At 51.4% G+C, this 25576-nt stretch overlaps 6 protein-coding genes across 6 annotated transcripts; 5 read left to right on the top strand and 1 right to left on the bottom strand.

Moving 5' to 3' along the window:
• Positions 1–95: 95 nt before the first annotated feature.
• MAA_02869 (DDHD domain protein) lies at positions 96–3329 on the top strand (the record flags this gene model as incomplete). The annotated part of the gene is made up of 1 exon (XM_007820867.1): positions 96–3329. The coding sequence occupies one exon, from the start codon at positions 96–98 to the stop codon at positions 3327–3329; it is 3234 nt and encodes a 1077-aa protein (XP_007819058.1).
• Positions 3330–6547: 3218 nt separating this feature from the next.
• Positions 6548–8811, bottom strand: MAA_02870 (uncharacterized protein; the record flags this gene model as incomplete). Its single annotated transcript, XM_007820868.2, has 3 exons — positions 6548–8298; positions 8358–8652; positions 8728–8811. 3 exons carry the CDS (start codon positions 8809–8811, stop codon positions 6548–6550), a joined length of 2130 nt encoding a protein of 709 aa, XP_007819059.2.
• Positions 8812–19615: 10804 nt separating this feature from the next.
• MAA_11104 (replication factor C, subunit 3) lies at positions 19616–19831 on the top strand (the record flags this gene model as incomplete). Its single annotated transcript, XM_011413070.1, has 1 exon — positions 19616–19831. One exon carries the CDS (start codon positions 19616–19618, stop codon positions 19829–19831), a length of 216 nt encoding a protein of 71 aa, XP_011411372.1.
• Positions 19832–21058: 1227 nt separating this feature from the next.
• Positions 21059–21817, top strand: MAA_02871 (uncharacterized protein; the record flags this gene model as incomplete). Its single annotated transcript, XM_007820869.1, has 1 exon — positions 21059–21817. One exon carries the CDS (start codon positions 21059–21061, stop codon positions 21815–21817), a length of 759 nt encoding a protein of 252 aa, XP_007819060.1.
• Positions 21818–22467: 650 nt separating this feature from the next.
• On the top strand, positions 22468–23214 carry MAA_02872 (protein fmp52; the record flags this gene model as incomplete). Its single annotated transcript, XM_007820870.1, has 2 exons — positions 22468–23020; positions 23078–23214. The coding sequence occupies 2 exons, from the start codon at positions 22468–22470 to the stop codon at positions 23212–23214; spliced, it is 690 nt and encodes a 229-aa protein (XP_007819061.1).
• Positions 23215–23767: 553 nt separating this feature from the next.
• MAA_02873 (allantoin catabolism protein) lies at positions 23768–24907 on the top strand (the record flags this gene model as incomplete). Its single annotated transcript, XM_007820871.2, has 1 exon — positions 23768–24907. One exon carries the CDS (start codon positions 23768–23770, stop codon positions 24905–24907), a length of 1140 nt encoding a protein of 379 aa, XP_007819062.2.
• Positions 24908–25576: the final 669 nt, after the last annotated feature.

The following is a 25576-nucleotide window of genomic DNA, read 5'->3' on the forward strand; positions in this document are numbered from 1 at the left end:
AGCATTGTTGTGGTGCCATAAGCATCTTCCGATTGAGATTCTCGCCAAGGCTTGGGTTGACTCCCGTCCCATTTTACCAACGACGGGTTGTTCCCATGAGTTCAACAAACTGCGACGGCGTAAACCAGCTCGCCGCCCCCCACGAACCAACCCCTGAGTATGAAGCCCAGAAGCCCGAGACGGCGACGATAGGCGACCAATATGACCTAGTCAAGACCAACGAGACCGACTCAAGGGACCGAAATGTGGCTCGGGCGTCGACAGCGGAACCTACGGAGCTCGACGACAAGACGTCTGCCCTTGCCGCCAAAGCTCTCAAATTCATTTCCGAAGCCACGCCAGCGACCCTAGCAGGTGTTGCAGTCGCAGCGTCTGCTATGATATATGCCCTCCTCGGCCAAATCGGTCTCGTGTTAATTGGTGCCATCGGTGGTGTGCTAGCGTTGATCTCGCTAGAAACCAGAAATCCAGCCATTGCGCAAGCCGTGCGGGGAGAAAAGGGGCCAGAAGTTCTCGATAGGGTCTGGCTTGATCTGCAGCAGTGCAAAAGGAATGATTGCAACCAAGACGGCGATTACGAAGAGACTGCCTTTAAGTCCTTTGACGATTTTCGACCAGAAACACGGGACGCGCTAGGCGGACTTGTGGACGCAGTCATTCGAGACTACGTCAAGTGGTGGTATAGTCCAATTATACCAGGCGATCATTCATTCCCTCTGTCATGTCGAAAGACGCTGAACTCGTATCTGCTATCTATTTCCAATCGAATATCCAAGAAACGACCAGCAGACGCTTTCTTGGATCTACTTGCGAACGGTTCTTCCATCGTCATCGCGCTGTTATCAGAGCTCGCTGCGGCTTTTGCGGACCTACCCCCTGAAACGAACATGACCGCAGCAGATGCAGTATACAATTACCTGGCATCAAATCCAGATTCTCGACTTGCCAACCTACTCAATCAGAAACAGCAAGCTGCCAAGTTCAGGATGGTAGCTGAGGATCTCTTGGGGTTTCTGGATCAAGGTGTCCAAAACTGCGATCCAGCTCGGATTTTCCTTCGAGAAATTCTTGCCAATTCTGTGCTCGAGACAACCCTGCAGACTTGCAGCAAGGCCGAATGGATTAATGGATGGATTGTGTATCTTCTGGAGGCTGGCGAACCAGACATAAACCAGGCCATTGACGTCGGAATGCAAACTGGCCGTGACACTGGGTCCAACGTGTTTGCAGACATTGACGGAAATGTAGGCAATATTGGCATTGCAAAGCCTGTAGTGGCTCGTTCAAGTTTGGAATTGGATCGGTCGCGTCGGAAAGAATCACTCGGCCATAAGAAAAAGTTGAGTAGAGCCGATGAAGAGCTGGAAGGTGCCATGGGAGAAATGAAACGAATGAATGCAATGATTGCTCGAGATGATGAACGACAACAGAGAGACGATACCAATCTGGACAGGACAGATACGCCTAATAAGAGTGTAGAGTTGGTGTCAGAATCCCAGGAAACCGGTCAGAAGTCACCCGAAACTCCCGAAGAGCCCGCTGTATTGAAGGGACTGGGTGAAAAGTCGTCTCCCCGAGGCGCGTCGACGGACTCTACCAAGAGTGAAGCAGAGAACACGCCCGTTACGCCCAGATCTGGCCTCGAGTCCCCAAGCCAAAAGTCATCACCACAGCGATCCAGCGAGCAGCACTTTACTTCGTTTGATCAGATTGTGCCACCAGGTCAATCGGAGGACAATGACGAGGATGGTCCTCGAAAGGCTCCTCTAACGCTTCATAACGCGTCGTTTACTTTGCACGATGATGCCTCAGGTGACGGCGGCAAGATTCGCAGCAAACCTAGTTGGGACTATTTGATCCAAGTCGAGCCGTCATCGTCTGCGCATACCGGATGGATGATTGTTCGACGTTACTCGGATTTTGAAACGCTACATGAGATCCTGAGGAGGATTGCAGCTATATCTGGAGCCACTGCATTTACGGAGCTGCACAAAGAACTGCCAAGCTGGAAAATACACACAAGAGAGTCTCTCCGGGGAGAGCTTGAAAGGTATCTGAGGGACGGGTGTTGGTATCAGTCACTGGCTGAGAGTGAAGGCATGAAGCGCTTCCTGGAGAAGTCTCAGGGCCATACACACGGTAACTCAAAATCCTTTGGCTGGGAGACTGTTGGCAAGAACATGCTTGACGTTCTTACTATTGCGCCCAAGGGTGCTGTGGAAGGAGGCAAGACATTGGTTGGCGGTGTAAGCGGAGTATTCGGCAACATTGCTGGTTTGACTAGGAAATCGACCAGCCAGTCAGTCGATTTAACGCAGTCTGTGAATAGACTATCTATATCCACGCCGCCTCGAGTGGATTCGGCAAGATCTCCAGCCAGATCAGATAGAGCTAGCATGGACAGCCAACGCTCTTCGATTATCTCCATCCAACCCGGAAAGATGGCACCAATGTCGCGACGACCCAGTTACCAGTCCGTAGGCGATATTGACGGTGAGATGGGGAGAATGGGTCGCAGTGCTGAGAGAATCGAGACTGGATCTGGCCCAGCAAGTGCACGACCCAGCATGGAGCATAGTAGAGCATCTAGCTTGGCGGCACTTCGGTCACCTTCAACCGTTAGTCTTGATTTCACGAAGCTTCCCCCGCCACCAGACGAGATGACGAGTGATTACGAATCATCAGTGAATGGTGATGAAACACAATCGAGACAAACCGATGGTGCGAACATCTATCAAACTATTCGCGGTCTACCAAACAGCTCTAGTGCGCCGTCCTTGTCGACCCCGAATGGTGGGAAGAAGACGATCACGAAGCCTGTCAAACAGTACTCGCAGATGTCAGAGCAAGAAACCAGAGTGGCCGTCGAGCTCCTGTTTGCTGTGATCAATGAGATGTACACTCTTTCGTCTGCATGGAACATTCGCCGCACGCTTCTGACCGCAGCCAAGTCCTTCCTCCTGAGACCAGGAAATCCGTCATTGCTCACTGTGCAGTCTTTGGTCCAGTCATCTGTGCTCGATGCAAACACATCAGACGCTGGAATCGCAGCTCAGCTACGCAAGCTTCGGGAGAATACAATGCCAACAGACCAAGAGAGGGCTACCTGGCCGGAAGAAATGACAGCTGACGAAAAGGAGAAGTTGGCAATTAAGGCACGCAGGCTTCTCATCCAGAGTGGAGTCCCGGCAGCGTTGATGGGTGTCATGGGACAGGCGGCCACGGGTGAGGCACTCGGTAGGGTGTTTGACTGCTTGCAGATAGAGGAGGTGGCGAGAGGCCTGATATTTGGACTAATTCTGCAGGGCGTGAAGATTTTAACACACTGATGATATTGCAAGGGAAATGGGAGTCGATGGTGACGAGTGGCTGCCTGGGGGTGGCAGTTTGAGAAGCAAAATTAAAAATTGCTCGTCCAACGGGACATGCAGCAGTGGCATCCGCTGCTGAGGACCTTTCAGCGTTCTGAAGGTGTACGATTACATGGAATATCAGGAATGGAATATGAGCAATGGTATCGTTTTTGCCGGCTCGTTTCATTTTTATTTGAGACGGTGGTAAAAGCTTTTTTTGACAAACACAGTGTAACGACTAGACCACAGGTACAACTATACATATGTATTTTAATAGAATAGCCACAAATGGCACTGGGTGCTGTTTCTCCGTTCTATAGACTGAGCATCTCGGACGTTTCTGCCTGGCGCAACGTGCATAAGCCAAGTTACAAGTTGAAGCTAGACAGATGATCCAAGAAAAGTGGCGGCAACCAGCGTCGCAAACCACCGGCGTAATTTCAAGCGAAGCACCGCACTTGGCGCGATATATATCTTTGTTTGTTCAATTTCATCCTATTCAATATACGTGGAAGCAAAGGCAAGATGCTTTGGATGACTACCTCCAAGTACCTAGGTAGGTAGGTAGTTATCTGTATCACATGGATGTTGGGCATACAGTCCAACATGACAACATTCAAGTCCACCACACACACACACCTTCGGGTACACACACCTTGGCCTTTCCTTGAAAGGAACCTGCACGTTGGTCATGATTCTTTTGACCTTGTCGTTTGCGGGGAATTTGTGTAAGCCACAGCTGCCTGCCGTCGGGTCCCCGTCGGCGGTGGCTACACGTTATCGTTTCGTCTCATGTCCTTCCGATCCCTACTAGTGTCATGTCAGTTGTGCTGATTGACGGCGGACGACCACACCTGACGCGATCGACGGCCGGGGCTGAAAGGGACCGCGCTCATGGTGACGGCTACGAAACCAGCTTGGGAGGTGTTTGGCCGACGAAGAAGACTGCGTTCGTTTTGGAGAAGGGCCGCGTTCAACCCCTGTGCAAATCTTGCGTTTTCAGCAGTTCCGGTGATCTTGTTGGAAGAAACGACAATCACTAATGCCCGCTCCGTGACGCGCTATTTGTCTACGGAGTAGTTGGGCAGGGTTCAGGCACGGGAGTGGTAGACTAGGAGGGAAAGGGGAAATGTGAGACCAAGTTGGTGGCTTGGATGGCACCCGTGGCGTTTCTGCATCGCTTGGAAGAATTCACCCAGGGCAGGGAGATAGGGCGCGCTTCGGGGCTCGCCCGTATCAGGTCGGGAGAGGCAACTACTCCGTACCCATCTGTCAAACAAGGCACGACGGAGGATGAGGGGGGCTGGGGGAGGGGGATCGTCGGTTGACCTGCAACAATCATCATGTTCGAAGGATGCAAACCCCCGTTCCGCCAATGCGGTATGTAAAGTCCGATCTGGAGAAAGCCGTTCGCCGTAGCTGACGATGCCCGAGTCATACAGGTACACATGTCCAAGGCGGTGTACGGAGTAGATGGGAGCGAAGTGGTCATGGAATGGCGCATACCGTACGTGCCATGTGGCCCAGGAACCAGGCACATTTGCAGTTCCCCGTTCAAGATGGTGTGACGCACCGCGACGTGACTGGTGTGCGTTCATCGCGGCATGCGGGGGGAGATCAAAACCGGCGGCCTGCAGTTGCCAAGGAGCCAAGTGACGGGATGACGGGTTTGCGAAATGATCTGGGAATAACCACCAGCGACGACGTCCTGGGACGGCAGCAGTGTTGCACCGCATCACGGAGACATGTGGTGGTGTAGCACGGAAGGGCTAGGATGCCCAACTTGGCAAGAAACAAAGGCCGAGGCTACAGCAGAATGTCGCACCGGCCGCCTTTTGCAGCGCAGTCGAGAAATGAAGATGCAGGGTTTTGCAGAGAGAGAAGAAGGGGTCAACCACCGAGCTGCGTCTTGCTGGGCGGTCATGCACGTTGGGAGATCGACATGGCCGGAACCAGAGCCGGAACAAACTAGATTCCCTGCGTTTATTCGCGGGAAATACCAAGTTCGACGACGTAGCTGGCTTAACGTGGAGAGATACCATGGTGTTGAATTCATGTTACAGTCCTTCCATACTACAGTGAGCTCCTCCGTGGTTCGTGGTGGTTGGTCTTGAGCCCGTGTGTGACGATATCCCACTTTACGTGCGCTGGCATGCGAAATCAAGGGTAGTAGTAGATTATTCCCAACTTGTTTGTGTCGTTTATATGTCAGGTGGGAACGTGAATGTCTTTGTAGCGATTTGCAACACCAATAGCGAATCGTAACAGGGGATTCTACATCCCACACCGACCATACATGGTGTATCAATGAGCAACCTGCATGCTTAGTTGTCTCTACATATGTATATTTCTCATTCACCGTATTTACATTGCAGTTTCAGATTTCACCAAGTTGACGGCTGCGCTAGCCTCGGAATGGATGACGGTTGCAACGGTTTTCCTGCATGGATGTCCGGCACCGGCCGTTGTGATCTCGACTCCTCCCGCGGCACGCCCTGTATCCATCTTTCAACACCGCTGCTGACCTCCCATTTCCTCATTTGATGCCTCCCCACAAGTTGAAAGGTCGCTCAATTATAGACAAGGTGCGGATAGATGTGGATAGACGAGTGGATAATGTGACAACCCAATCTCTAACGTCTGCTTACTATTGCAGAAGTGGACTATTGCTACAGGCCGGAGAGAAATTGATATTGACGGTACGTTACAACAGCTTTCTTTTTTTCTGGCAGTGGACACGCAAGTCACAAGTCACAAGGACAGGTACAGTCACGCAACGACATGTGTACTACTCCAAAGTGTGGCAGTAAAATGGTATTTCATAGAAAATAGAGAGACGCTATACATGCTCGCTGTAAATGCCCAAGAAGCCGTGTGAATCGTCGTGATTGTGCCTCGCCAAATAGAATTTGCTCAAATATTAACAATCTTGTGTGGATTATGTGTGTTCCAATAGCGCCGTACTCCAGAAAACAGGTATCATGTAGCAAAGGAAATATTAGGATAATATGTAAAAGAGATACGGTGTCGTGTGAAAAGGTGAGACATATGAAGCGTGAGTGACTAGTGTTCGTAATACGAAACAGAAGTGTGGCGGAATGGTAGGTAGGCCATGTTGAGTAAATTGAGGAATGTCTGCCTTCCGGCAGGCATCGTATGTCGCTTGTTAGATGTGGTGAAAAGTAAACGTGATATTAATGCTTCGCGGCGGATTCAGGCTTGAAAACAGCAGCGGTAAGGAGGATCTCTCCTTCCGTAGCACCATCTTTGGCTTGGGATGAGGTCGGACTGGGAGTGGCATTCTTGCCATCCCTGTTATTAATATCGGCGGCGTTTGGAGCGAGAATTGCGGCCGTAGCAGATGCAACTCCGGCGGGATGGGGAGGACTAGGATAGTCAACACGGCCGATCAGCTGCTCGCGGCTTCGTTGCCTCTGGCTCTGAATATCCAGGGAAGCGGTAGACTCGGGCGTTGCCACGCCCATCTTGGAGATTTCGTTCTCCACGTCGGCGAGAAGTGCGTAGACGTCATCTCCAGCGTATATGCGAATACTCTGAACATCAGACCGCTTCAATGTAACTGTGCTTCCGGCACGGCTGATGTCGCAGACATTCTTGGCTGCATCTTCAACGACAGGTTGCTCAATTATTGTGCTCGGGACTTGAGCAACAACCCTTTGCGGGGAGGGCGAAGCACTGTCTGTTCGGCTGGCAAAACTTGTCTTTGATGGGCTGCGGGGTGGTGTAGAGAGCTCGCGTGGACCACCAGGAGATTTCACGCTCTGAACTGATTCTGACAAGCCCGGTGTTGATTTTGCAACGGGAAGCAGGGCGGCAGCTGCAACATGCTCCAATAGCTTTTGGCGAACTCGTGTGCGGCGATTCTCTGCCCGTTCCAACTTCGTGACCCAGTCGTCAATTGAGGCATCCAATTCGGCCAGTGCCTCCTCTTGTTTGAGCATAGATTCGTGGCTGAACTTGGCCACCCGAGGAGACCGCAGGTACTGGCAGATACGTGAATGAAGATTGCGACGTCCGGCACGTAGTGATGTGTATGTTCGGCGTAGATAATCGGTCCTTTCATCGAGGCTGCGAAGTTCCTTTGAGAGGGCATCAACATCTTCAACCCGGAGAACTTCAAATCTTTCAGCCTGGTCCAATGCCTGCTTCTGGAGAGCTACAACATCATTGAAACTGAGCTTATGGGCCGCATCTGAAGGCTTCCAGCCTTTAGGCAGCTCCTCGAACGCTCTTCTTTCGCAACTCAATGTTTTCTTCGAATCATTGGATTTGAGCGATGTTCCATTGGTATTACGAACTTCAGCCCGCTTTCTGGGTCTACCGCGGTCCATCATACCCGTCGTCGAGGATTCTGAAGCTCCGCGACGATGTTGGTGGATGTGAGATTTTTTCGGTCCATCCTGACCAGACACGCTTCGGTCACTTTGGCTTGAGAAAATGCTAGATCCGTCCCAAGGCTTCGGAGAGGCACGGTGAGACTCCATAATTGGAGCGGAAATCGGAGTAGGAAGCGTAGTAGCCGATGAGCAATCACTCGAGGCCGATTTCGGCTGCGACAAGTCCGGCGTAGAAATGCTCGGCGTAATTCGCGGTCGGCCAAGGGGAGAGTAATCCAAACGAGCACTTCGAGAAGACGACGGAGGTGTGCTATCTGACCTAAGATTATTGCTGGAGACTTTGGACTGCAAGAGGGGAGCCGGAAGCTCGGCTTTGGGAATAAGTAGAGGCGCCAACCGATGCGGGAGCGACTGAGACAAGGGAGTTTGTAATGCAGGCTGAGGAAGGGTTCCATTAACAACTTTGGTAACGTCAACAGGTAGGGATGTATCTTGGCTGCGCATTGGCACTCGCTGTCTCTCATCTCTTGCGTCTTCTGGGGCACTCGAAGAACGCTCGTGTAAAGGTGGTCGTCCAGGTATGGTAGCTATATCGACAGTCAGTGGGAGGGTCAAATCGGCTGTATCCGGAAGAGTCAATACTAACGAGAGTCCATTGCGATTTCTTGGACGGTTGTCATGGGTTCTAGCTCGGGCACGCTGACTTTACGTCGTCTGAGAGGATTATACTGGTTGACCCGGAGGCGCAAGACCGAACCCGCAGACCCTTTGTCATTTCTGTCGCTCATTGCCACTGCAAACGCCGCCTCGGGATCCAAGGATTTGCTGATATTCAAGTTCGCAATCGGTTTGTCTTTTGGGAATAGTTGATATTTGCGTTGCTCTGTCGGCAGCATCCTCCAAGCGAAGGACTTATCTATTGATGAGGTAGGAGGTGTTGTCTAGGTGGTGTTCGTGTAAGCTGGAAATCTACACCTACGCGCCGAGTAGGGAACGATGTAGCAAAAGTTACTCACAGAAAGTATGGGAAGCGTTGGAGACGGTGACTTTGGGATAGAGCCTGGCTCTATATTGGCGATACATGTCGCGATATGAGCCATTGAGGTGAGTAGACTGTAGGACTGGCACCAAACCCTGCAATGGTTCCACTTGTACTTGGAGCTCTATAGAAGGGCAGGTATCACAGAATCTATGAATAGTCTCAACCCGAGTATTTCAATAGATATGGCTCAGAGAACCACTCATTGTTCAGCCAGCCAGTTGGGACGGCGTTGGAAGAGTCGGCGCGGACGATATATATCTACGGAACGGCCTTGTTCAAGCCCACATTGGACTTTGTGCGACTAAAATGGGCCACCCTCAGTCCCATCACCTTAGCCTTGGCTTGGTCAAAGGAAACAGGATCCATGGTGTCATGGTGCCCACCACCCGGATAGAATGTAGGGAACCGTGCCCCTGGCAAAAGTCCAAGAGACCCTCGATTGTCAAAGTCACTTAGAGGCATGCACAGGCCGGGAATCTGAGACGAAGGCTGCTTTGGTAAGGGTAAGGTCGCAGTAGGTCGTCTGTATAGCACTGATGCGAGGTGGGGCAAGTTGTTCATCTTCTGATGCAGAACACATCTATATGCCGGTTTGTATGTACGTATGTATGTATAGCACAAGACCCCAGTTGTTGCAGCTTGCCCGAGAGGGGATGGAGTCCGTCGAGTTGTTACGGAATACATGGTATTGAAACCAGCTGCAAGACGCAACACGAGGTCGCCATCGCCCACTGTGACGGACAGACAGTCCGAAAGGGACTAGACTCGAACAGCTCGAGCAACCGGCCAGAAACCAGGGTGAAGGAGGCTGGAACGCCTTCTCTGAGCTCCATGCGGAGTCAAACAGACTCAGACCCCTGACGCCCGTGTATCCCTTGGAGATGGCTCTGAGGGGGCCCCAGTGCGGTTATAGATTATCATGGTGGTGGTGGTGGTGGCAGTGGTGGAAGTACTGAAGCATCCGAGTCCCCACGTCCCATCTCCACTACGGCCAGAGTTGCAACAGGGGTTAGGATACCCCCGCCAACCAATTCTCAATTCTCGCGGAGCCAGATCTGTACGCGATGCCTCGTTTTGACAGGCAGCTTCGCCGGCCGTAAGCTGAGAGGAAACGGTGAGCAGACACAGCGGATTGCGGATAAGGCAAAGGCAACAGCCACCATATGGTAATTTCAGTTTAACGTTGCGTGTATGACGAAATTTCTTGGCCTCCCTTTGCTTTTGACTCGGGGCTGTTCCAGAACATGTGGCTCGACTCAGTGACCCCATCCTTCGCTAGGAGCACTGAAGCCTCGTTGCGGCCGTCGGCGACTCAAAATAACTGGATTTTGTGTCAGTACGGAGTAGGCTCGGTCCAAAGGCACAATATTAAAGATAGAAGCGATAACCACCCGACGACAGTGCCAACCGCGGGGGCAGAAGAGTCCGAGTCGACTCGTCATGCCGCGGCCGGTACGACATGGTGAAGACAGAACAAGCCTTATCTGCGGGACGAGAGCGAGATAGCCAGAGGCTAGGAGCACTGAGTTGATGGTATGGCAACCGTCAGCATCAGTGCGCAGCATTCGCAAATGGTTGATAATCAACTTCGTCAATTGCGCATGCATCATGCAGATGCTGAAGCAAACGATCGGACTGAGCGGCGCTTGACTCCAGCTCTACATCAATTCTACAACAGATCATGACCCCATGTCCATGTGTTCCATAAGTCATTGTTTTTTCGGAGCTAGTTTCTCAGAGTAAATGGAGGGTCAATATGGGGGGATATCATCACCTCGCCAATCAACTTGGAAGCCGCCAAAGTAAAGCATTGGCCGAGAAACTGGCTGAGTTCCAGATAACTCGGCAGTGGACTGGGAAAGCCTTGTCGATGCATCTCGGTCAATGCGCTTGACCGGGCCGCTGGCGTAGCAGAAAATGAACAATGGGATGAACCGCAGGCAATGACCAGCGATAGGATCCATATCCTCTGGATAACCAAGGCCCAAAAACCTCCCGTAGAAAATCTTTTCTAGCAGTATGTGTGCATCCACCCTTGCTGCGTTCTCGCAGTTGCTGCATGTGGTGAGTGGACTATGAGTACCGTGCTGCGTCAAAGCACCACTAATGTGACGCTACTAGTAGCAGTCTTGTCTGCGGTTGTGATAAAGAGCCACTGGGGTAGCTGTTTGTAAAACTCCAGTGGTTTTTACTAAGGGCCGAGGTGCATTAATTAGGCCCATCATCGACCCCCGACCAAACATGCTTCAAGTTTAGGCCACCTAGTGGATTACTTGCATAGGGCACTTGATGCGCATGAACTGGTTCCCCCGCGATGATGGATCGTCGCTGGTGCCGAAGGAAACAAATATATATATCCACCAAGACCTCATAGTCATTGCCAAGCGATATTTGAAACAGGAATCCTTATGGCTTCTATCGTGGCGTGGAACATATCGGGAGCTGTGTGCCGAGATACTCGAAGATGACGAAGAAATGTAAATCCCAGCTGAAAAACGTCCAAGGCAAGGCGAGGGGTAGATGATGTTATGGCATAAGTTCTTCGTTTCACAAACCATAATCCGACGCCGTTCACATTGGAGCCGGAACTGGCTTCCGAGTTGGTTGATGGCTCGAACGAGAATGATGCCTAGTCTGCGTGGCACCCAAAACTCCTGGCCTGTTGTCGATTTGTATTAGTTTGAAAATCGTCCATACTCGTCACACATCAACCTGAATCGCAGAAATGGATGTGTCTAGTACCTTGATCAAGACTCACCTGAAATGGGAGCCCTATCTGGAGCCTGGAGGGCTATTGTGTAGATAGGACTGCCGGGAGCGTCCACGCACTAGCCGGCAAAAACTATGATGAGCAAAGAGGTACCGCATGAAATGTTATCCTAGAAGGTGTCACGGAATACGGCCTACACCCACTTTATTAGAAACCGGAAGAGGAGGTGACTAAGTAAAGTCTGCCGCGGCTGAGTCAAGGTGTCGTAAGATGTAAACTTCTCCCACTTCAGTTATTAACTGAGTCAAGTTCTTTCACCTGATAAGAAAGAGCATGGGCAGATAGAAGCAGACATCGACACTCGCCAAGACGAGGTTGTACCGGATGTCAAATCACCGTGGCCATCGTCAACTTCCCCAAGTAATTGGTGCCTTAATGCCTGGATGCCTTAGGGCCCGCCAGCTGCTTGGCAGCTGCCTGCCAGCTAACTAACGTGACTGCCAGTCCAGTGGACACTGTAAACCACGAGGAAGCTCTCTCAGCCTTCCATGTAAAAATTTTATTGTAATCCAGCAACATTTCCATCTGATATAGACGCGAAATGCTTCGATATTTCTCTTTCAAGCACTTTATATGCCGCAGATCACCAACCGACATCATTGTTTACTATCGCTTGACGACCAAGTCATTATCCATGGCGCAGCCTACTGATTTCTGAAGCGGATGAATTCCAGGGTTCGATACAACAGCAACCGCGTTTGGGCAAGGCATCCTGGGAATATGACAAAGGTTAGTTTTGGGCATGGACCCATCCAGAACAGCAAACCTCCAGTCACTGGCCAACCCTTGTTTCCATATTGAAGCTTCTTGGTTGACAATATTTGGACAATATGTGGGCACGGGCCTGGGGTAAGCGGATGTGCCATTGAGGATGGACAATATTAGCTCATCTTTGCACATACATGCAGATTCAGCAATCATGTCCAAACCATACTGAATTTGGTACAGTGTCCGTGTGTCTGTCTCGGTATCGTTGCAGCTGCCATGTGTGGTGAGTGATACATCACGGAAATATGTGACGGCAAGTGGTTGCACTACTAACGAACCACAGGGAAGACGGCATGTGGACGAGTCGCGCGGCACAAAGCGATTGGCGGTTCAGAAACCGCGCCACAAGAGACCAGTTGACATTCTCTTGAATCCTGTCTCTTTGACGAGCAGGGTCGTGACTCTGACCCTGCCTGTCAGTCAGCAAACGTTTCCACTGTGGCTCCATTGGCAGGGCCCCCTTATTTTACGGAACGCAATGACTACACCACGTGTCGAGGTTGTTCCTTCGCTCTCGTCTCGGTTGGTTCGGCTTCTAGACTTGTGGCGTTGCTAGTGCAACTTGCTGAACACAGGGGCAGCTGTTACAGCCCTGTCGCGTTCCATTATGCTATTTTAGCTGTCAACTGCCAATAGTGAACGGCATGGCTGCAGAGCATATAAAATGTGATAATTTGGCTCCGAAACGAAGACTGCATTCATACGGGCAGACATGCATCCAAGTCTCAGCGAGATAATCATGGCAGTCTGGGTTGCCGATCCCGAGTTGACAGTTAGGACCGTGCTCATCAATGGGCCAATTGACATTTTGCGATCGGCAACACAGTAGAGGAACAGCCTGACCAGTCAAGCATCAACACCACACAGTGACTGACTGGGTTCTTCTGTGACGCCAGGAGCTACCCCTGTTTGTCTTTTACATAATACAATCCGGATGTGCAAGCTGCAACGACATCGAAGCATGAGACAGGTGCTAACCAACTCACTAGCTTGTAACCAAGAGGTCTCTGCATACCACACGGAAAATGCTAAGCGTGCTGCACTATGGGAGCCCGCGCGGGCTTGCTCAGCCTTGCCTGTCTCTGGCTCTGATCATTTGACAGAACCGATCCCTTCACTGCCATGTCAATTCGCCAGCCACAGACTGTTAGGACGAAACGAAAGAAGAAGAGCAATATCTCCTAATGGCTAGTATTTGACTCTCTCACTCGGCTGGCCCGTCCCAAGTAACTGCCATGCATGCGCTGAGTCCCTTAAGGCAGGGCATCAAGACATATGTATATCAATCGGCTGTCAGATATCAACTGCCACTCAACGGGGAGACATATCCGATTTGCCGGCTAAATTCGCGCCTGCCAGACAGCAGGCGGCTGGTAAACTAGCATGATGAGATATTGGATGGATTTGACTTTTGGCATGAAACCATCATGTCTAGGTATTTGAATTCCTTGGACAGAATGCACCAGTCTTCACTCGGTGGCATCCTGTCGAGATAAACTAAACGCTGTTTCATCTTATAGATGCAGGGTGACTACACCAATGCTCAATCTCGAAAATTATGCGCGTCAAATGTGCAGCAATGTTTATTCCATGGCCTAAACTGTTGGGGCTGGTAAATGTGTGGCGAGCCTGTCTTGGTTGGGGTGCTGGCTGTCCTTAGAGAAGACTTATTCCGACTGGAGCCGGACGATCTTGGAGTCGTCCAAGGGTCGTTTATTATCAATCCAGGAGTATTGCTGTGGCATGAGCAGCAGGCACTTCTTCCATCGAAAGGTGGATACAACAGAAAACGCGCCGCCCGTGTCACAGCTACTACAGCTTGGATGATCCCCAGGTGTGTCATGATTTTTCTGGTCCCTCTGCCTAAAAACGATACTGATAGCAAACTTACCTCCGAACTACTACACATGAAACAAACAAAACCCCGATACTTTTGGCTGTGTGCATTGCCGACGGGCGGAGCTGAGGTTGAGTCGCGTGCCGCGGCAATACTCTTCAAGCAATGCATTTATATCTCCATTATCGACGTCTCGAAAATGATGCACATAACGTTTTGGCAAAAGTGCGCACGGGGAGCTGGCCAGGCTCAAGTAGAATTGGCGGAGACACAAACATTGGCTCACCTTCAACGGGTTGATCACTCCGGCTGCAACGCGCTCGGACTCCAATGTTACCAGAGGCAGTTCCCAACTCCTCGACTCATGCATGATCTAACTGGCTCGCCACTTTTCCAAGTACTGTATGTGTTACACAATATACTTGCGGGGAAGCTCAACCCACCATCTCAATGGGAAATCCACTGGCCATTGAGCGAGTCTTATACGCGTATTTTGGATGCTTGCTTTTTGAAAGCAAACATATGTGATAGCCAAGGTTTCTGGATAGCTCAGACGGCGCTAAGGAAATGCCCGTAGATGTTAGCCCCCGGAAAGTCAAGAGCCAAATGCATCGCGCTTTTTACGCCGGATAAATAATCGGTCATAAGAGATGACCAAATCGCGGGACAATAGCCTCGGGCCGGGGAGACCACTGCCCTTGGCTCCTTACATGTACAGTCATGCTAACTAACTCTCCGAAATATGTAACAGTGACGAGTCAAGTCTGTTTTGCCTCCATGACAGATGAGATTGTTGAGCAAAGTGGAGATCTGAAGTCCATGATGTCGGCACCTGGTAGGCGTCTGCTCTTTTCAACATTGCCACTTCATAGTAAGGGTGACTAACTCGTCTACCAAAGTGATAGCCATGGGAATGGCCTGCGTTTTGGTGAGGTCAAATTTTCGTCTGAAGAGTCGGGCCACCTGGTCCCTGTGGCTTGCATGCATACGCCTGCATGTTCAAGCTCCCTTCGCAGCACAAGGACAGCGTGGAGAGAGAGAGAGGTCCGAGCGCTAGTCTCGAGTGAAGAAGTATTTACGGAGTACCAGGCATGGTTCCAATGCTGAAACATTGTTTCCAGCTACACACTTCTCAAGCCTAGCTATCTGTCACTACTCCGTACTCTGTACAGTTATGGTATGCCCAGAGGCTTTGCCCTGCCTCTGACACACCAGGCTGGGCGTGATGTTTCGAGTCTGGTGCTGCCAGTGGCGAAAACTGACGGGACGGACAAAAGGGAGAGATGCACCAGTTGCAAGCACACAAGCACGGGCATGAAAGAAAGTTGCGTCGCGCCCTGGCTTCTTGTCGCCAAAGCAAAACGCATCTCCGCATTGCAATACTCTTCCGCCCTTGCCAGAGTGTTTGTGTCTGTGGTTAGTGGGGCATCAGCAGAGGACATCGGGAGTTCATCTAACGGGCACGGCCTGAGTGATGGTGGCTGTGGATAAGACTCCGGCGGCCAGAGCAAGGGGACTCGGGGAGCGGAGAATGATGGCGATAGCCCATGTTGCCATGTCGGCCCTGTTCTTGTGCGATTCAACCCTGGTCTTGTGCCCTTGAGCCAAAGTCAAAGACGATCCCGTCTGCCGTCTTGTACCAAACTCGCGAGTTGAGAAAAAAACCGTCGATTGTGGCCGGCCTTCGGGTCGGTAGGTGGGGCCGGCTTGGACAGAAAAGCACTTCTCCGCACAACAGGAAGAAAAAAGCAAACAAGGAGGGGAAACGAAATGAGGAAAGACCCCAGGCGAGCCTCAAGAGGCAGTTGAATCATGAAAAATATGTATGATATGCGAGTGATGGATTAAGTTTTGGGGCATTGCGGCCCGTTGGAGAGAGATAAACCTCGTGCGACAAGACCTTGCTTGCCTGTTCTGCGTACCGTCACCACGGCGAGTTGGACGTTGTCTTGGGATGTGTTTCACTGATTTCATGCCTCTGCTGTTTTGAGATGATCTTGCGACGGCCAGAGATTACAACACCGTTACGGCGATATGCCATCCCCAAGACAAGGGCTGCGGTTTTCCTTGTTCTTTTGCTGGTCGAGATTGCATCGGAGACATCCTATCAAACTCATACACCATTTGGGTAAACCGACGAGTCTTTGTTGCACAACATTCCTCGCCACATGATGGTGCGATGGGCACGGACGACCAAGCCTGCCGAAAGCGGTGCAAAAATGTCGTGGAACCCATATCGACTTGTCTTGTGCTAATAATACGGCCCCATCCATTCGAATACATCGTGGGAACCTCCTTCTAGCACAATCTGGATGTCTTGCAACTGTGTACGTACTCCATTCAGAGCACCGAGGAAGCTTCAGCCGTCTTCACCCTGCCCGTGAAACAGATGGCCTTTGTTCATGCTCTTTCAAACCACCTCGTTTGACCTAACAATACCCTAGACCACGAGGAACAATGACTTCCGGCCCTGCCCGCGTCCGTGTCCGTGTCCGTTGCTTCCGGTCCGTCGAACAGACCACAACTTGTGAACAAAGTCCTCTGATCACGATGCCGTTTGGTGGCTCCCTAATTGCGGATGCACCGCCTACAAGTCCAAACTGGTACTATTTGCCACGCGGCCAAAACGTTGCAACGGGTCCATCAATATGGCGGCGCCGTATGCTAACGGTTAGGCCGAGTTCTGCTCGCGAAGTAAGCTTTTTCGTCAAGTGGACTTTGGTGCCTAGTTTAATGAGGCTTTCGAACATGTTCATGAAATGATCGATCGACTGACAGCAAAGCCTGAAACAGCCGCCCGGAGCCTTTTTAGGGCTTCAGTCGACCCCTACCAAGATTTCCCAGCTTTTTACCGTCTGATGAACCAGCGATGATATCATTGACACATGCTAAAGCCTGCAATCACTGACGGGGGAAGTCCGATCGAGATTGACTTGACTGCCGAGCCGGAAATAGCACCAAATCCGCTGGCGACAATCTAAGAAAAGAGATGGCTCACCGTCATCATCTAGTCGAAATGTAACACTCATCGTTCGATTCCCCTGGGGTCCGTGAGGCACCGCCCATCATCATATGTATGCTTGGCCTTGCCATTTCTGCCTTCGAGCGTGGATAAGAGATTGAAGTTCATTATTGGCTTCACTTTACGCTCGCACGAGCCGCATCCAGCACCAAAGACATCGACAGCTGAAGCCTTGCTCGAATTTAAAGCCCCTGAATATAGTCTCCCTCTTGGAGCCACGTTTTGTGGAGGTGTACCACATCGACGGAAAACCCATGGATGCTCTTCCCAATGGCGCGGTGCAAGACCCGTGACACGTGGGTTTGAAAGTTTATTTACGAGGCTTGGGAGCAAATTGAGCTGCCAACTCTCAGTTTGACTACGTATTTGGAAAGAGGATCGAGATTGTGGCCCCCATTTATTACCTACTTGAGTCTGAACTCTCACTAGACGAACAGCCGTACAAGGATCTGCAGCCTAGAAATGGCAAGCCCGGAGATTACCTTGACCAAAATAACTGATCCGGCAAACTCAAAACCAGCCCTCCTTTCTAGATGACTGGAACAACTCAATATGATTAAAGGAAAACCTCGGTAGTTTGCGAGCCCCAGCCCTTGGTAGAATCCAACGAGCGCTGGTGTAGGGTAAGATTGATTGCTGTTGAAGCACGCCAAAGTGTCGACGTATACTTCTGGGGCCCGAGAGGAAGAGGCCAGATTTAAAAAAGAGAGTTTTTGATGTTTAGAGAATGGGAATAGTCTTGGTTGCCGATATTGCGTCTTTCTGGCACTCAACGTTGTGCCCCCACGCATTAAGTAGTTCAAGGGAGCCACATGCATTGGCTCAAATGCTTTTGTCCCGCCGGCGAAGAGAATACCTTGGACTGTTTATTAAAGAATGCACTGTGCAATATATGCGGCAATAAGGAAGGATAGTCAAAAAGCATGATAAATGAACTTGTCATTGCTTGGGACTTCAAGACCCCGTTAGACTAATGATCAACTCTTTACGCCGACATCTGGGAAGTCGGTCAACAAGAAAACAGACACTCTCGATAGACTATACATTCATTTTAGTCGTGAATACACATTTGTAAGGTTCTCCATGAAGCTATTCGATGTAACTACTAGAGGGGACATTGATGTCACCTACAGAAAGCAGTCAGACTCAAGATAGTTGTCCATCTTATTGAGACGAGGAATTGCCACGGAGGAACATCAAGTGACACTTGTATATCCCGACCTGTGGAGTTATTGGCAAGTGCGTTCCATGTCCCAAATTTATTTTCCTTGTTTTTCTTCCTGTCTGCATGTCTAGGTCTTTTGCATAGTGAGCAAATGATGTTTGCTTATGTTGGCAAATGATCTTTGCTGATGTTGGCAACTCCTCCATCGACTTGGTCTCCGAGCCCCCCCAGTACACGAGTTTGAGAGGCTACCGCATAGAAACATGTAGATGGACACGAGGCGAGCTACTTGGAGGACGCTTCGGAGGCTGATTCATGTTACACGAGTTCGACTGCGGCTCTACCGGCCTGCAGCAATCGCGACAAGACATGGTATCGCAGTCAGGGTTGGCATAAGCAACATCGCTCCAGGCATGACTCCGGCTTTTCCATGTCCTGTATATTGAAGCTGAACCAAGCTTGTGTGTGGTGGTCTCCTTTGACGACATTATCATTGCAGCAGCCGATTTCGGAGCCGCAACTTGACTCGTAGCTAATAGCTCTTCAACACGGCATGCGATTGTGAAAGATTTGATTGACTTGTGGGCTCTTTTCTCGCTGAAGACAGCTATATATGGGCCTCTAATGGTGGTTCGTATCGTTGTCCCTCTATTGAAGTCTGTATGAATCGAGCGGTGCCATGTCGGATGTAGGAAAATGGAGGGTGCAGTCTACTATTAGACATTTGCGGCTCCGGGGACTTGCCTTATCAGACTCAATTGTCTTTCAACTGAAGACTCGCGGAGAGTCTACTTTAGACGTTGCTATTCGGTTGGTCCCGTCGAGAGTTTGATAGCTTCTGAACCGACGATGCGCGGAGATGATACACTCTTCGTTTTGGACCGACTTGACCACGAATCGTTTGTAAAATAATAATAGTGATTCATGAACTTGACAGAAACATCAAGCCAAAGTCCTGTCATGTGTACTCTGTTGCCACTCTTGCCATTTTGCTGTTGGTTCAAGGCCGCCAGCCATAATGGTAAAAGTGCTGCGGACAAACAGCATAGAGCAAATGAATGCAAGGAGTGGCAAGCATACGGCTAGACCGAGTTGCACCATAGCTTCAAATGCGAAAAGAAGAGGCACTCGGCTGAAACGAAGAAGAAGAAGAAGAACTTGGATGGCAGCAATTGGCTCTCGCTTCTGTCATTAACCCGAGCATTCGCCTACTATCTTTAGCATGAACCGTGGGTATCAGACGGGAGATGACCATCTCCACGGGAGATAGACACCGCCAGGCAAGGCACAACAATCACAAATGGTCAAGTCAACTTGCCACAGATGGGCCAGCAGCGTGAGGCTCGCTCTCGCCGTGCTGCGTTCAAACCAGGTGCGGCTCATGGCAAACGCTGCTGTCCTCAAGCCTTCCCCAGAAGAGCCAATCATCAAGTTGATGGGCGCTCCGGATGAGCGACATCCGGAGAAAGCCTCTATTCTGGCAAACGCCACTGCCGGCAGGACCGATTACCAGTGATGCAATTGCTTCCTTGCTCCCTGGCACCGTGGCTGTGAGAGCTGGAGACGACGAAAATGCTATCCTGCTCGAGCTTCTTTGTCTTGTTCGGCCTATTATTACAGCGACACAAGATGGCATGGAAGACGGCCAACCAAGGCCAAATTGTTGCTAAATTTACTACAACTGGCAGTTTTTGTCACGCGGCATCGGAGCAACTCTTGATACAGACGTTGCGAAAAGGCGGCATGAATTCATCCGTCTCGTAATTGAAGCCAAGTAGCAGCGAGGCAAATGTCCCCGAAAGAAGAGTCTTTGAGCCGAATTATACGCTCGTTTTTGCCTTGGCGGTGATTCTTGCCGAGTTCGCAAGCAGATGTGGCTTGCGCGATATCATGTCGCTGGTCAGCGATGCCATAATCGGTGCTCAACGGCCCGGCACCAGGCACAGCTTCTGCCCATGGACGAGGATTTGGATAGGGCCAAATAGGAAAAGGTCCCTATAGACCATACATAGAAAGAATACCGGCTTCATCGACCTCCAGCGTGCGCCAAGCCCACAGGTGTAGACGCCCTTGGGATGGCAACTAAAAGCGAACTCCCAACTCGTGGGAAGATTGGTCCAAACGGTTGTATGTATGCCATGTACTTTGTCCAATGGAATGCAAGACAATAAAAGACGTCTCATTTTACTGGTTGGCATCAACGCCACCACGATGGCTTCGTGGTACAGCCTCGGAGGAGTGGTTGGGCCTTGACGCCACGAAACGGCACCCAGGAGCCAATATCTTTCATCAGAGGCTGACAGCCACTTCATTACCAGAGGCTATTCTAGCAAGCGAGAGCCGGTAGTGGTGGGATTGAACAGCCTTGGTGCTGTACCACTTCTGTATGGGAGATGGCTCTTCCTTAGCCAGTATGTAGTTCCCCCAGATCGTCATTCCCGAGGGGCGCCCTGCTGGGCCCCTTGGCTCGGGGGATGTACGGCCGACACCGTTTTGTGATATCGCAGAGCTTCAATTGCGATGGCTGTCGTGGGACGCAATGAGCTTCCACATGGCGATTGTCGACTATAAATGAAGGTCGATTCCCAGCGTCAAATGATCAACTCAACAGTCATCACAACAACACAAATACATCAAGTCTAATCCCCTTCAATACAAAATCATTCACATTATCCGCCTCGTCAACCCCTGACTTTAGAACCAAAACACGAATTTTACAACAACCGTTACAACACTATTCAACATGATGCTCAACTCCGCCATCGTCACCTTTGCTCTCAGCGTTGCTGTCAGCGCCCTCCCCCAGGCATACCCCAACAAGTGCGGCGACCAAGTTTGTCCTGCCGACAAGGCCAAATGCTGCGAAGTCATTGTCAACGGAGTTGCAGAGATTGGCTGCTTCGCCGAATGCCCACCAGTTCAGGCCCTCCAGCGCCGACAAACATATCCCAATAAGTGTGGCGATCAGGTCTGCCCTGCCGACAAGGCCAAATGCTGCGAAGTCATTGTCAACGGAGTTGCAGAGATTGGCTGCTTCGCCGAATGCCCACCAGTTCAGGCCCTCCAGCGCCGACAAACATATCCCAATAAGTGTGGCGATCAGGTCTGCCCTGCCGACAAGTCCAAGTGCTGCGAAGTCATTGTCAACGGGGTAGCTGAAATCGGCTGCTTTGCCGAATGCCCGCCCGTCCAAGCCCTCCAGCGCCGCCAGACATATCCAAACAAGTGCGGCGACCAAGTCTGCCCTGCCGACAAGTCCAAGTGCTGCGAAGTCATCGTCAACGGCGTCGCTGAGATCGGCTGCTTCGCTGAATGCCCGCCCGTCCAAGCCCTTCAGCGCCGCGACCAGCCCTCGACTACAACCTCGGCGGCCCCTTCGACTCCTACCTTTGGTCCCAAGTGCGGCGATTCCTTCTTCTGCCCCGTCGGCAAGGTCTGCTGCCCCAACGCTCTCTACCACTGCGCCGATCCCGACAAGGTCAGCCAGCAGTGCCCTCAGTAAATGGCGCTCGTGAGAAGAGGCCTGCCGAGAGACTGAGCATGAAGGTGTTGCAACATCTGCGGCGGCTGAGTGTTTGAGTAATTTTCCTTTGTTTGGCTTGGTTGGCATTTAGAGTGCGAAAGACGTTGTTACAGCTATAGATTAGAGATTGCTTCCCTTGTTTCCCTTAGAGAACATCTATATACTTTATAGAAGACTTTGTTAATAGATTGGCTGTATTTTTTTTCACATGCCTTTGCTCGAATGTCTCATGCATAGACCGCGCTATGTGACCGATTAACAAGAACTAGCTGGGGGGTAATAAGGAAAAGGAAAAGACGAAAAAAAAGAGAAATTCAGGCAAAACGATGAAATTACTTGGATTGGCAATCTCGAAGAACTGATAAACACATCTCGTCGCAGGCCTTTCGAGCTCCGCGACCAACAGCACGGAGGGAGCGGAATCGGAGCGGGGACCAAGTGGGGCAAAAAGCCGGCGCTAGGCTGGTTACGCATCCGGTTCCTCCCAGCCCTCGGAGTTTCCAAACTCCACGCCTTGTACTCCGTATTTCATCGCGCGTCTCCCCTCACACTTGACGACCGAGATTCCCCAGCTTTGCTCAGCTCCCGCCCCCCACGACTCCAGCAAACGTCAACTTCAAGCAACTGCCATGGCGACGGCCGCCGTGTTCGGGTCCACCGGCGCCGTGGGCTCTCAAATCCTCGCCACGCTCCTGGCCACAGACACATTCTCATCCATCAAGACCATTTCCCGACGAGCCCCCGGCGCGCAATCGCCCAAGCTCCAGGCTCTCGAGGAGGCAGACACCTCCAAATGGGGCGGCGCGATGGCCTCGCTCTCCCCCAAGCCGGGCGTGGTCTTCAACGCCGTGGGCACCACGAGAGCCGCGGCGGGCGGCATCCAGAACCAGTGGAAGATTGACCACGACCTGTGCATCGAGAACGCCAGAGCGGCCAAGGAGGCGGGCGCCAAGACGTACGTGTTCGTCTCGAGCGGCGGCACCAGGGGCTTCCCCTCGAGATACCTGCCGTACTCCAAGATGAAGATTGGTGTCGAGGACGCCATCAGGGAGCTTGATTTCGAGCACGCCGTTATCCTGAGGCCCGGGATGATTATCGGCAGAGAAACGTCCAAGGCGCCGGTGCTTGAGAGCATTGTCGGAAACCTGAATAAGCTGGGGCAGTGGGCGCAGGACTGGATTGGTACGTGCTGGATATGCGAGTGCTTTGCCGTGTTCCGGTGCTGACAGAGGCTTGTAGGTCAAGATCAGACCGTCATTGCGAGGGCGGCGGTTGCTGCTGCGGCGGCGGCAAATGATGGGAAAGCACCGTCCAAGTATTGGGTTGTCGAACAGGCTGACATTGTTAGGCTGGGCCGAGACCAGTGGAAGCAATAGTGTGTCCTGTGTGTTTTGGATGTGGATGCGGTTGAAAGATTTGTAGTAGTAGCTGGAGGATTGCGAGTCCTTGATGCTTTGGCCGTGGAGCGAAAAGTCTGGGACGCTTTGCCGCGGTGTTTATTTTGGCGCTGTTGCCCCAATGCTGGCCATTCCGGCTTCGGTTGTTGTGTGCTTGGGTAGTAATGATGCAATGAAGTGTTTATGCTGGCTTCCGTCATCTTGCTGAACTTGATTGGCCGTGGATGAATCAGACGTTGTTGATGTTGTAGAAGAGCGGGTGTTTATGTGCCATCACAGAGGCTGCAAGTTGCATGTGTGACTTGAACACACCAGTGGTCTTTTCGGCCGTACCCGGTCAAAGGCTATGGCACCAGAGACCATCTCTAAGAACTCCATGTTGCCTTTCCCATTACTTTTCTTGCCGGGGGGCGAGAATGGGCGTTGAGAAATGGCGGCATTCAAGCAAATATGACTTGCATAGCGTCAATAATACAGTGGTGGCATAAGTCTTGGCCAACCAGCTTTATGCAACGTTGACGGCCAAGTCGGTATGGAGCTTGACGGCTCCGCCATGTGTGCAATGTACATTGTACATGCACCTACTCCACCGATGGGCAGGCACGGCTGGGCCATCGGGGTGACCCGACGATTCGGGCAACACCGCACATGTTTGGTGCATGTCGTGCCGGCCCGACGTGTTTGGCGACAGCAATTGACACTTTTCAATCTTCTTAAGAAGCTCATTTCCACTCTCCCATCTCCATCCTGCTTCTCTATCAAAAGACAGCCAATTTCATCATCCAGGACCAGCCCTGCCCATATTCCCACGTACACCAAGGATTCCCCGCCATCCGCCATGGGCGACAACAATGTCAGGTCGTACTTTGCTCCGGCAGGCGGACTGCCGCCGCAGACACAGCTTCTCACCGACCGCGCCATGTTTACCGAGGCATACGCTGTGATCCCAAAAGGCACATTCAGTGACATCGTCACGAGCTTTCTGCCCTTCTGGGACCAGACGAGACTGTGGGTGATTGCCCGTCCGCTGTCGGGCTTCGCGGAAACCTTTTCGCAATACATCATGGAGGTTCAGCCCGGCGGCGGCAGCGACCGCCCCGAACTAGATGACGGCGCAGAAGGCGTAGTGTTCGTCGTCGAAGGCAATGTAACCATCACCATGGCAGACGAGAAACACGTCCTCGCCGAAGGCGGCTATGCCTATCTGCCGCCGAAAAGCGGCTGGACCCTACGCAACACAGCTGCCACCACGGCCCGTTTCCACTGGATACGCAAAGCCTATGAATACGTCGACGGGCTTGGTACGCCCGAGCCTCTTTTTCTCAACGAAAAGGACATTGCACCTTGCGAAATGCTGGGGACCAACGGTGCTTGGGCAACGACACGCTTTGTCGATCCCTGCGATGTGCGCCATGACATGCATGTCAACATTGTCACCTTTGAGCCTGGCGGTGTCATCCCGTTCGCGGAAACCCACGTCATGGAACACGGACTCTATGTGCTGCAAGGCAAAGCTGTCTACCGCCTGAATCAGGACTGGGTCGAGGTGGAGGCGGGCGACTTCATGTGGCTGCGCGCCTTTTGCCCGCAGGCGTGCTACGCGGGCGGCCCTGGCAAGTTCCGTTACCTGCTTTACAAAGATGTGAACCGGCACATGAAGCTCTCGAGATAGGTAGTGCCAGGCTTGGTCTACACCTGTTGATGCAATATTGTGGCCTGGAGATGCAAGGAAACCACCCAGTGAATCAAGCCTGGAATAGGTTCGGCTAAGAAGATGGAGGGCTACGTCTCAATTTCGGCAGTCCAAGTCAAAGCCTCGAAAATGCCTGTGATGGGTGACTTGAATCTTTGGATTGAAGAATGCTGCCGATATACTACTGGCAGGCAAATAGCTGTTCACCGGACAAAATACCTGGCCATTGCGTGACAAACTATCATGTACTAATGCATATTAGTGTATATTTACATGTAGACAAATATTCTGCCAAAGGCTGTACTGTACATCCATTGTTTCTGCCCGCATGTAAACTTGTGTGTTCGCGGCTAGGATCATCTCTACCCCTGGGATGGCGTTCCGCTCTCCAAAGGCTGACAAGACGAGTAAGAGAATCAGGAGGGGCACTGGATTATTGTGAATGCATAACCGCATATTCTGTGCTTTTCCCATAACAAGACCTCTAGGGTAGCGCAGCCAAAGCATATATATATTTACGGACATAGCTAGTCAATATTTCGAGATCTTTTCTACCAGCATGACACTGTAAGCCTAGTCTTTGTTTTAACTTTAGGTATTGACGAGTAATAGAACTGCCTTTCCCCTTTTTATGAGTCTTCCCCCACA

Source organism: Metarhizium robertsii (genome assembly GCF_000187425.2).
Source record: "Metarhizium robertsii ARSEF 23 chromosome Unknown MAA_Scf_4, whole genome shotgun sequence".
Classification (NCBI taxonomy): domain Eukaryota; kingdom Fungi; phylum Ascomycota; class Sordariomycetes; order Hypocreales; family Clavicipitaceae; genus Metarhizium; species Metarhizium robertsii.